General features: G+C 32.8%; 1 protein-coding gene across 3 annotated transcripts in view; it reads right to left on the bottom strand.

The window, feature by feature from the left end:
- Positions 1–12,573, bottom strand: part of LOC113553481 (rap1 GTPase-activating protein 1) — a 157,306-nt gene that overhangs the window by 74,881 nt on the left and 69,852 nt on the right. Inside the window, exon 1 of one of the 3 annotated variants that reach the window (XM_026956836.1) lies at positions 2,979–3,313. The exons of the other annotated variants lie outside the window; for them this stretch is intronic. Coding sequence (XP_026812637.1) covers positions 2,979–3,031 — 53 coding nt within the window. The 5' untranslated portion in view covers positions 3,032–3,313. Of the gene's footprint in view, positions 1–2,978; positions 3,314–12,573 lie in introns of those variants that run through there. 3 annotated transcript variants of the gene reach the window in all.

Here is a 12,573-nt window from a genome sequence, read left to right as displayed (position 1 = left end):
ATAAATCGACCGCGATTATGTCTTTTGCTCGACCGCATCGCGATGTAATGATCTGAGGTCCGGTTACAATACGTATTATGGCTATAGCCGCTATAGGCTGCACCAATGACGATTGGCGCAAACGCAAATCCCGTCGAAATCACTACGTTCGAGGTTATACATATAATAAGTAATGTATAGTATTGTAAGTAATAAATGCACGCTGCGGTTGTATAAGCGCCAAGGTGTTTATAAAAGGTAGATATAAAATACGAGTATAATGTTAGTTTAACTTTGGCGCAGGCGTATAATATACTTATATTACCTCGTAATATCGATATATACAGGTATAAGTGTTATATAATATATTATAAAACTGTTTACGTGTGTACTTTATTTGTGTTATTTTTTTTTATTATTAAAAGTACTGCTAAACTAAAAAAGCGTACCTAAATCGGAATTATATTTATCATTCGTTTACACAAGCGATTTGGACGGGTTGGTTTTAATTTTTAACGATCCGATTTAACGACTCGGTCAATCCAATACAGTCACTCGGCAAGGGTTTTTCTTAACACCCTTCTCACGCGTCGTTTTTTCCGCCATAATAGCAATTATTAAAATGTCATTTTTTTGAGGAAAAAAGACTGCTAAACCAGAAGATTTACGTGCATAGCTTGTATAGACGTTTACACGGAGAACAAAGTTGGTTGTTGAAGTTTCGACAGAATTGTTCGTGCTTATACACAGAACGCCGAGATAAATGCAAAACATTAAAAAGGCTGACGTTCCTGGGAGAAAAATGGTTACGAAGTCAAATGAGAATGTTATATACATAATGGGAGTCTAAAACATCACGGTACATATCACACTACGATAAATTGTCATGAACAAAAACTTTCGAGATAATTTCAGTAAATAAATTGAAGTAAAACTGAAATATTTAATATTATATAGTTTTTGTATAATTAATTTTCGTATAATAATATAAATAACTTAAAGTATAGTATCATACTGTATGTATTCAAGTTATGCAAATACTAATGATATTATAAATTCAAATTAATATAAAATAAAATAAATTGAATAACTAATTCAACTATGTAATGTTTTAATTTGAACTTCCCTTTATATTGCTATACAATTGAGCTTATATAGTATTTTAATAATAATAACAGTATACTTAAAATAATATAATTCAAATATAAATAATTTAAAATATAAAAAGTGTATTTATGTTTGGGTACTTTTCAAAGTTCGAAATTCAAACAATTATATTTAAAAATATATTAAATTCCAATATATGTTTAATAGCCAATAGGTATTTTTATATGTTTCTTAAATTATATTTTATTAAAATGATAATTTTATACCATATAAAACCATTGTATTATTTTCAAGATTGAATGTTCATTACACAGATCATTTAAATATGAAATTTAATATCAATATTGTACTTATATAAATTATTATATAATATTAAACTTGTATTAATATATATCTAACAGTTAACACAATTACTTTATACATTTAAGTATGGAACTTTTAAACAAAAAAAAATGCTTTTATTCTATAATACTGAATTCATGTTTTTTAGATCTTAATTTAGAATGCTAAAAAATTAGTAATATATGTTAAAAATGTTAAAAATATATAGTATTAATTAAAAGTCAAATTTCAAATTTTGTTTTACTTATTTTGAGATTTTCAAGTTTTCAGTGCTAATATGTGTTACTGGTTATTACTTATTTATAACTACATGTATCATAGTTTTTTAATTAATTCGTTTCGTCGAACAGCTTATATATTTTGTATTTTAAAATCGTAACTTTAGCGTTAATTTAATTTTACAATCTTGGGCTATGATAATATTACACTATTATATATGAGGCGGTTTTTGAATCACTGAATATTCATTATTTCAGAATCTATTAGCATTTTTGTTAATATTTATCATACATAATTTCCAGTCAAAATAAAACAACATCTTTAAAAAAAAATTAATATTTTTTATCGTTATTGAATTATTTACTTTTTTGAATGACAATATATATATTTTTAGTTTCATATTCTGAAGTAGAATATTTTTTGGAGTATTTCGATAGATAAAAATCTAAATTCGGACGAGTAGTTTTTAGGTTATAATTATAAGTATATAAAGTTTAGGTAAGCGGAGTTGTAGTAGACTAACATTTTGCTGGGTATGCCGTACCTTTTAACTCCGCTAACCGGCTAACCTAAACTTTAAATACTTATGTATAATTTAAAAACTCGTTAAGTAACCTAACCTCGTTCGAATTTTTATTTTTATTTTGAAATACTTCAAAAAATATTATACTTTAGAATATGAAACTAAAACTATACATTGTCATTCAAAAAAGTAAGAAACTTAAAAAAATATAACGATAAAAATAATGAAAATTAAAATTGTTTTTAGAAAAATGTTATTTTATCTCGTCTGGAAATTATATAAGAAAAATATTTACAAAAAGATTAATAGATTTTGAAATAATTAATATTTAAAAGAATCACCCAGTACATATAGTATATTATATTATATAATATTGGCACGTAAGTACGTTATTTAATAAAACGTGTAAAATGAGACTATACATTCAAAAAAAAAAATACAAAGGTTTAAATATAGAAACAATACTTTTCGTCGCATCATAATTTTTTTAAAACGCTTTATTACCTACAAAAAAAAAAATTATAAATACTCTTTAAAACATAGAGAAGCTTTTGTAGCTGGTTGAAAAAATATAAATTATATTTCATGTACATGATAAGCGTTTAGTATTCACGGAATGGCGAAGATTGTCACGTAATATAAAACGCGTGTTATAATTAAATTATATTATGTATAATATTATAGTGAGGTATATAATATTATTTATGTACGTCGTCGAGCACACGTTTCGTCTTCTGCGAAAGATGATCCGCTTAGTTTGCTGCCAGCTATCATGCCAAAGGCCAGAGTCGTGTAATTATTTACGTACCTGTGTCTGTCCAGGGAGTACGAGTCCTTGCGACCACCGGTGGAAAATTTCATCGAACCAAATTTTTCAAAATCTCGAGTTAGTTAAAAATCCGACGCGTCACATCGGTCACACTGGCAACTATACCTATATATCATTCACACTATCGAGTCGATTCGATTCGGATCTACATCTTACAAAAATTTATTTTTTATGCAACACACTGGACGTGAAATGCCGAGAAGACGCGCACTGGTGACTGCAGAAAATAGTAATAACGAGAATATAATAATATTATTACAGTAATGACATGTTACGTTTGGTATACCGACGCGGTGTGTGTACTATGCGCGCGCGCATCATCCGCATACACCGAACAACGTGTTCGCACTGTCAATCCCGGGCGGACGCAGCAGCAGGTCCCGCACAATACGAATGCAACGCGCGTCGTGCACAGATTTTTAGAAGAGGGGAACCGACTACAATGTTTTACGGTATTATTATAACCATGGTGGGTACCGACGTATTGGACGTGTGTGTGCAGACCATATCATTATAATATAATATTATTATTATTAGTATATCATCGTAGGTATATAATATGTGGTGTATAAAATATTACGTTGATGATAATGTCTAACACGACCGCGCGTACGTCTAGTAGTATATACAGGGTGTGTCTCTCGGTCGTCGAAAGCCATCTATAGCGCGATGATATTGTTATGGAGATATGCCGGTGGCTCTTAAACTGTAGTTCACGACCCCCTGGCAACGGTATAGGGGGGGGGGTCGTGAGACTCGTGCCAGGGGTCCGCTAAGCTATTGGTGATCCGGCCATGGTCACGTCATAACATACGTGTGAAATAATGCAATTTCAGTTACAGGTATAATTAAGCTTAAGAGTTAAAAGTAATTTAATATAAATATATTATAGTTTTATACTCGAGTTATCGCAACAATTTTTTCTCGTAAAGCTTATCTAATCTTTATTAAACACGAGATTTATTAAAAATATTGTACAATAATATAGGTTATTTGAAAGAAAATAAGATGGGGGTCGTCTGGGTTTTGAAAAAATCTTTCATCAAGGGTCCGCGTGCTCAAAAGTTTAAGAGTCGCTGGTCTATACCAAAAAAATATGCACAACGTTATTATTATAATGCATTACGGTTGACATAATTTTGTAATATATACACAATAAAAGTTTCACATTTTCGAATGTTGTAGTTTATATTTTCAAATGAACCGTACACACATGCATGGGCGTGCTTTTACAATATTTTTATTTATATATACATAATATTATACCGTACTGTGACTAGTCAGCGGGTGTGGATAACATCCATAACGACCGAAACGGGTGTACTTTTTTTTTTAATCAAATTTGACGTATACCTAAAAATTGTATGTAATGGTATTAGGTTTATCGTACACAGAATGTGAAAATATAACTACCCCGCTGTTCACTAAGAGATGGAATACTGATGATCAAAATTCTGTTGTTTGCTGAAAATATATTAAAAATAATATGACAATATACCGGGTCGATTGACGAAGTAATACATAGTACGCGCAACGGTATTTTTTTTTTCATAGAAAAGAAATAAAGCATTATTTAAGGTACTTTAAAAATTATTGCGATGCAACGGTGACGATTCGTTTTTATATAACTTCAAACGGAGAAGGAACCGATCTCGCTAAACCAAATCTTTTGTCAAAAATAAAATATTCATAAAAACATTATCTTAATGATTCTTTTAGCTCATCGGTTTTGTGTTTGTAAAATGAATCACGCCGTGTTTGTCACGCAAATGGGGTTGATTCAAGTACATGCTGCAGTTAGTTATGGTTATACAATACATAAACCTATAATAATGTATATACTTATCCTATGTATGTCGATTTTTCAAAAGCCGATTATAAATTACACTAAGACCCCATACGTAATGTGAATAATACAACCGTATTCACACACTAATGTAAAATATATTTGAATCATTGATTGTCACCGACATTATTTTCAATGCTGATCAATGCAAATATCTAATATTAGAAATGTATAATCTCCTCCGATCACTAGTATTGCAGCATATGAAAATATAAAATATATTTTTTACGTCAATAAATTGAAATAATGTTAAAGTTTAGGTGGCCGATCTTGTGGTGAAATGCTTATGTACGAATGTTCAATATATTCGATTTGATAGTAGTGACCAGCAAGATTTTGTACCTATACAAATAATCCTCTTTTTATAGGTCACATAAATTGTATATCCATCCACTCCTTGCAGTCATACTATAACGTCAAAATCAATGAAATACCTCTATTCGATATAATATATATTATATTATTAAATTTTTATATAAAAATGACATTTTTATATGTCTACTCGCGCAAGAACGAAAAATTATTTTTCAAGTTAAAAAATAAAGACTAAAACGAACATTTTATGGATTTTGTCTAAAAATTAAAATGTATAGTTGTATTTATATATTTATATATATAGTTATATGCAGAGTAATACGGGCAATAATTAATTAAAACGAAATTCTATTAAGCTATTATAATTGAATACTCTATTTTTCAAATAAACCTACATCTCTGCGCCTTATTTAGTACAGTTGGAATTGAAAAACTTCTAATTGGTGTAGTGTGCACAAAAACCTGTAATATATTACTCGCCTCAACATATTTAGTAGTTTAATATTATAACAAATAGGCATGTTACTATTATTTGTTATACACGGCTGTCATTACAATAAATTGATTTCAAATTAATTTTTGATACTGGATTTTGTACATAGGTGGTAACTTTTATTATAATGTTATTTGACCATACTGTTTGGCGTTTACTTCTAGATATATAATATAAATTATGTAGGTACTTAAATGGCTTTACTGTTTGAATTAATTTGGAACTAAAATAAAAAAAAAAATGGCAATCAATAGTTATAAATACTGTATAGTAATACTTATTGCTTATTATCAGGTGGGGTGTTTATACCGTTTTTAAATGTTAATTCAATTTTGATTATATATGTATACAATTGGGTTGAAATGTTAAACATTTTTATTTATTTTATGATTAATAAATAATAAACAAATGTATTTATATTATATACATTATATATAATATAGTAACTAGAATTTTGTTATGCTTTTATAATGCAACAGTTTTCTTACACTCCTCTTTGTCCCCTTCTACATGGTTTGCTAATTTTAAAGTTGTGTACATGCGACTGGGTAAAATAAAATATTACCAGGCGTTGCACGGGACTATATAAGTATATTATAAAACGGAATAATTTGAAACGTGACATTCGATTGAAAAACAAGTAAATAACTTTAATACTTGCGAAACCCCGTAGTGATGTTTACATATTGTTTTGAGTCCTGACTTGACATAGTGCGAGCGTAAAATGAATATTTTAGATAAACACAATCGTTTGTTTTTTTTCTTAATTTATAAATGCGATAGTTCGCCGTAAATCCTGCGTATGCATGTGTGTGTGTGTGTGTGTGTGTGTGTGTGTGTGTGTGTGTATTATATGTATATCTATATATATATATATATATATATCTCACAACTTTAAAAGGGCTTCCGGGTTGTCTGTTCATTTGTTTACGGAGAAAAAAGGACTTTTTAATACTTATTTTAATAATGCCGTTTAGTGAGTTGTGAGTTTGTGAGTACCTAGTCAAACTTTTAGAATTTACATTTTTTAGTCAGTGAGATACGTTATACAAACTTCAATCTTCAAAAGTTTTTAAGTTCAAAATATCAGTGTTATATTACTTTAAACGTTTTTTCTCATATTTAAATATGCACCTACGTATCCGTGGTTATTGTTATCAATCATGAAATTACACATAATATTGATTTATAAATTTAATTGTCGACCAGGAATATAGACGATGATACCGCTGTACCTATTAGGATCGTTTAATTAGGATTAAAACATCCGGTATATACGACAAACCGAATTACGTGACAACAAGAAGACACACTAATGTCCAGACTATATTATATCTCTGTGATATAGATATACACATATCCAGCAGCTGTCATTTACATTATTCTGCATATTATATTATTACACAGGTCACATTTTCTACAGCCGTAGACGCCAGAGGCTTACGACAAATAACCGCCTGCCCCCTAGGGACGATTGTATTCTGTTAGTGTTACATAATATTATAATAAGCATACTGCACAGTTCAAAGGTTACGATTTGTATCCTTATTCTTGGATGGATGACATTATGGCAAGCACATAATATACGAACGGTTCGGTGCGTATTCGTGCGGTATCCCAGCTATCGTAGGCGTACACCTATATATGGGTACATAAACGCGCCGTCTATGTATATAATATGTACAATTTATAATAAGACTCCCGCGAGTGCGATGAAATGATACGTTCCACGCTAACCGGTAGACTGCAATTATTATCGTTTTGACGGCTGGGGCGGACGCAAACGAATATTATATTATGTATACCATGCAGCTACCTACCTAAACTATAATATAGTATAGACTATATTATATTGTACTGTATACTAATAAATAATAAGTTGAATACAAATATTCCGCTTGTACGATTCGTGTATATTTTAGTGTTCTGAAAAAGAAACACATGCATTTATTTTAACCCCGCAAAAGGCAAAGCACCAAACACATAACAATAGACATAATACGTTTAGTTGTGTGCGGACCGTAAGTATCAGCACATGCACACACACACACACACATTAAATGTGTATTTTGTACCGGTGGTAAGGCTATGAATGGAAAACATATTATCACAAAAAATAAACACAATATATGTGGCATACGTACAACGTACGTCATAATATTATTGCAACGATATGGTTTACGACACGAAACTTAAGTTAATTGCATGTATTGTAATAAATTGTAATATTTTATTTTGACGGGCATTATGCTTATCGAAAGTCATAATAAAAACCGTTGTACATTTCAGTTAGATACCACCTATATTGTAAGTTCATAGTATGAGTTTGTTTTTGAATTTTTTGAATTATATGAGACTGCAGCGAGGGAATCAGTTTGACATGCTACTAACATATTTATATGCAAATTGTATATAGTCGAAATATACTGTTTTTGCTGCTACTATACACCCTCTCATCGAAGTGATAGAAATGGAGTAAAAAAAAAAAAACGAAACCTACTCACGGGATACACGCACAGGTATGAAAAGACAGTAACAAGAACGCCTACATATATTTTCGTTTAAATATTAACTGTAGCGAAAATAAATTTTAACATTTTTGTTTGTTAGTAATTTAGTGTAATCATACGCTTACGTATAGAACCGTAACAGGAAATAGTAGCTAACAATAATCCATATGTTAATGTCTTCTTTTAACGATTTTCCTTTGTAAAAAAAGATAGTCTTTTGCCAATTTTTTTGACCAGTTAAAATACATTTAGTAAAACTTTGAACCGTCATCAGTAAAATAAAATAAAAAAAAACTAATAAAATAGTTAAACATGGTTTTTTCTTTCATTACGTGTGGTGAGCCGAACAGTGGCGAGACGCGGACTACTTGCATTTGCTCGAGTACCGTTAAAAAGCGACAACGACCGAGCTGGCGTCCGCGAACCGTTTGCCGATACTCTGGTCATCAACAGTAACCAGAAAACGTCATCGATGGTCAATTAGGCCCCAGACAAGCACGTGGTATAGGTTATTTAGCTATAGACTCATTTTACCGATGTAGCAGTCGATCAACGCCTCTTGCTTCGTGGACTCTTTGCGGACCTCGCTGAGTTCTGTTTGTACTTCGAGCTTTCGTGCTTTAGCCCGACAATCGTTGGCAATTTTCTTGTTGCTGGCCACCACGATGGCCGCCACGACAGCGTCGTACCGCTCGACGAGTCTCACGTTCTCGCAGTCAGCTCGCTCCACTTCGGCCCGCAGCCACTGGAGCGCGCACATCATCTTCTTCTGTTGCATTGCGGCGTCGTCGACGTCATCTCCATCCGACGCCGGCGCCACGTCCGCATCCGGTCCGGCCGTTTCGATCATTTCGCCCGCAACACCTTGGTCAGGTGCCCGTCGGGATTTTTCACGTACTCGTTGTACTGGAACGTCGGCATCAGTTCGCGCACGTGATCCTGAAGTATCTGAGCGCGGGTGATCATGCGCTGCGCGTTCGTCCGGTACCGGAGCATCAGATCGACCTGTTCCTTGGCCAGGGCGTCGCAAAGTTTTTGGGTTCGTTCGTCGAACACGGCTCCGGCGGTCCTGCCGAATTTGCCCAGACACTCGCCGGCCACGCTGCTCATCAGCGCACCGCCGTCGCACGTCAACGGACCCGCGGCCGCCACGAACTTCTGCACCGACGTCGTGTTGCTGTCGGTCTGGCACAGCAGATCGGCCAACGCGTCGTCGGGCAATCCGTCAATAGCCGTCGCTGATGGCCAGTCGTCTTCCGGAGTGTCGACGCCGCCGCAACTACCACCGGCCGCAGTTCTCTCGCTCTCGTGACCACCGACGACGTTCGTGATGACCGCCGACGACCGCCTACCTTTTGGGTTGTCCAGCAAATCGTCTGGCGGAGGACTGGTGAACGGTTCTCGGACGCCATTTTGGCCGTCGTCGCTTTTCAACGCGTATTCGAGCAGACGCAAGTAGTCCGTCTTGCAGCTGTTCGGCTCACCGGTCGTCAATTTCACCACCCAGTCGTGCACGTTGGACAAGTGTACCGGGTCCTTTACCTTGTACAGCAACCTGGTAATCTGGTCGATGCACTGGCTGTCTGCACCGGTGTACTTGTACTCGTCGGTGTTCATCTCGTTTCTGTGTTCGTTAAAATTTTGAATTTAAAACGGACGCAATAAATTTTCTATAAACGTTTGTATTTAGTTTTCTTATATGATAAGTCGGATTCTGTTATATTTTAGCAGTGATAATAATTTCCATGACGACGATATAATCGCTATAGTACAGTATAGTTGTTGAGACGATAATAATTATTGTTCATGGCGGGATTCTATTAGTCCGCCGCCTCCGAACATTATACAAGAAAATTACACGCGTATATAAAGTAGAATGAAATTAATAATTTATATACAAGGTGTAATAAAACGTATATCGCTGTATATAGGTACATAATATGTTTATACATTAGGTAGTATTAACTATAAAGTACGCCAAGTTTCAATTTGAAATCTCCCAACAAATTATTTACATCTGAACAATTTGAATGATACGCGATAAACGAAATAACACAGATCTTATATTATTATACAGTATACGTATTTATCACTACACGTGAATATTATATTCAGGTATTGTATAGTACTTAAGTATATAAATAGTCAGAAATTATTCTATCGATTTTGTACATAGTTAGTAGAGGATACCTTCTAGGTTATACCTTCTATTTATTTTGGATAACTTAGAATTTGTTTTTACTTTACCTAGGTATGAGATAAATTTTATATCAAACTGGTATAGTAATAAATTATAATTAATAATATATACACTCCAAAATTCGAAATTGCATATAATTATCAAAAAGAACCACGCGGTTCCTGCCTCATTATTGGAATAATGAATACTAAATTACTATATTATTTATTACCGTAATTATTTATTATATATATTTAACTATGCATATAATTAATTTAATTGTTTCGTACAAAACACTATTGATAGCCGACTTTATAAAACAAAGTAAACATAATCATTTATTTTATATTATTATTCACACGAATTATTTTAATGTATATAGTGCCTACTACCTACCTATACAAGTTGTTTACTATGTAGTATTAAATCTTATTTATATTCATCGAGTACATTATATTATTTAGGTACCTATTTGAATAATATGTGTAGTTAAATAAACAATTTTTTTTTTAATCGATAAATAAATATATACTATTATTTGAATCGGTATTAGTTTACACTTCCTAGATCCTACATCCTATAGGGCAATTGTAGTAATTATATTATTGTCTCATTAATCTTTAGAATTTATTACACACTATTGATGTTGTTTTTGTTAATGACTACTTTAGTACTTTGAAGTCGAGTTCCGAGTTTAACTTTGCGTAATGTTTAAGAGTACTGTCGTTTACAGCATATTATAACTTCAAAGAATATCGTGATTTTATTAGCGCAGGAAATTAAACATATGCGGCTTATTTGAAAATAAATTATATATTTGTACATAAGAACCAATCTTGAATGTTTGAAACCATTTCGTCGTATGTATATTTTATAATATTATATTATAACAGTAGGTCACAGCTCACAAGTACATATTATATTACTAGTGACGCCACAGACTGGAATTGCACTAGCAGTTGACAAAAGTACAACCACCCACCCTCCCCCCTTTTTACGTTGATATATATGTAAACAAATGTTTTTGCTTCTCTCGACAGCATTTCTGTTCACATACTTAGTCTGAAAAAATTAATTATTTCAGTATACATATTTAGCTTTATGTTACATCAGTTATTTACACCCACCCCCTTTCGAGTGCACATATACAGTTGTATTACTTGCTAACCCGTCTGAGCGACACTGTACAGTTGTATATAATATGTATATTATCATGTTGTTATAATGTTAAAACTATGAGACTTGATAAAAGTAAAAACTAAAAATGTGCAAGCATTTGTTGCATATAGAATACATTTATATACATTAACATGTTGTTTTATAAATGTATAATGTTGAACATGTGTGCCGATTAAATGGGCATGACACTATCTGTAGCCGGAAAAGGAACATCAAAGGAGCTGTATCGACGTGTTAGCGTGCATCAGTTGAAATTGAATTGAACGAGAAACGTTCGGTTAGAAAACAAATATAATTGACATAAATTCCAGATTCCTGCAAAGGCAAAATAATACGAACATTATTGTCTCGCGCTCGTCACACACGTTATAACTGTACGCCCGAATGACCGGAAATTTACGCGACATACCCGAGAAGTTGAAAGTTTAAAGCATTCGACAAGGATTTTGATTAGTATATTTTGAACGAGCGACGGGATTTTAAAATTACATTTTGATCCGTTTCACCAAAGGAAATTGGCGCATGTATTCAACTCTCGTATACCTACCAGTTAATTACAATAACTACGATCGGAAACCTATTATTATTTTGTAGTTATTATTATTATTATTGTTATTATTATTATTATTATTATTATCACCATTGTCGCTGAGACGAAACGACGTCGTTTGTTTCAATATACTTACCTATTATATTATATTATTATTTATTATGTTATACGCGTATGTGTAACGAATAGACTCGTAATTACATAACAGTACAAAATAATGTTAAATCGAATTACGTAATATTATTAGATCGTGGCACGCGGTCGACGTCGACAATCAACGGTTAACATACATAATAATGGCGACGGGCGAGACCCGTATAGGTCAGCGGAGGGTGGGGCTGCAGAAAAATCGAATAAAGGCGCGTAGTGCATAAATACGATTCGCCCGGCTGGACAAGACTTACGCACGTTCTCGTTACTGAAGAAATAAAAACAAAATATATATACTCACCTCTCGCACATAGCTAAACACCCACACACCCACACGCTCACGCGTTTAAGT

The sequence above is a fragment of the Rhopalosiphum maidis genome, chromosome 2 (assembly GCF_003676215.2).
Source record: "Rhopalosiphum maidis isolate BTI-1 chromosome 2, ASM367621v3, whole genome shotgun sequence".
NCBI classification, from domain to species: domain Eukaryota; kingdom Metazoa; phylum Arthropoda; class Insecta; order Hemiptera; family Aphididae; genus Rhopalosiphum; species Rhopalosiphum maidis.
The sequence above is the reverse complement of the archived record's forward strand: the minus strand, read 5'-3'. Positions and strand labels throughout refer to the sequence as shown.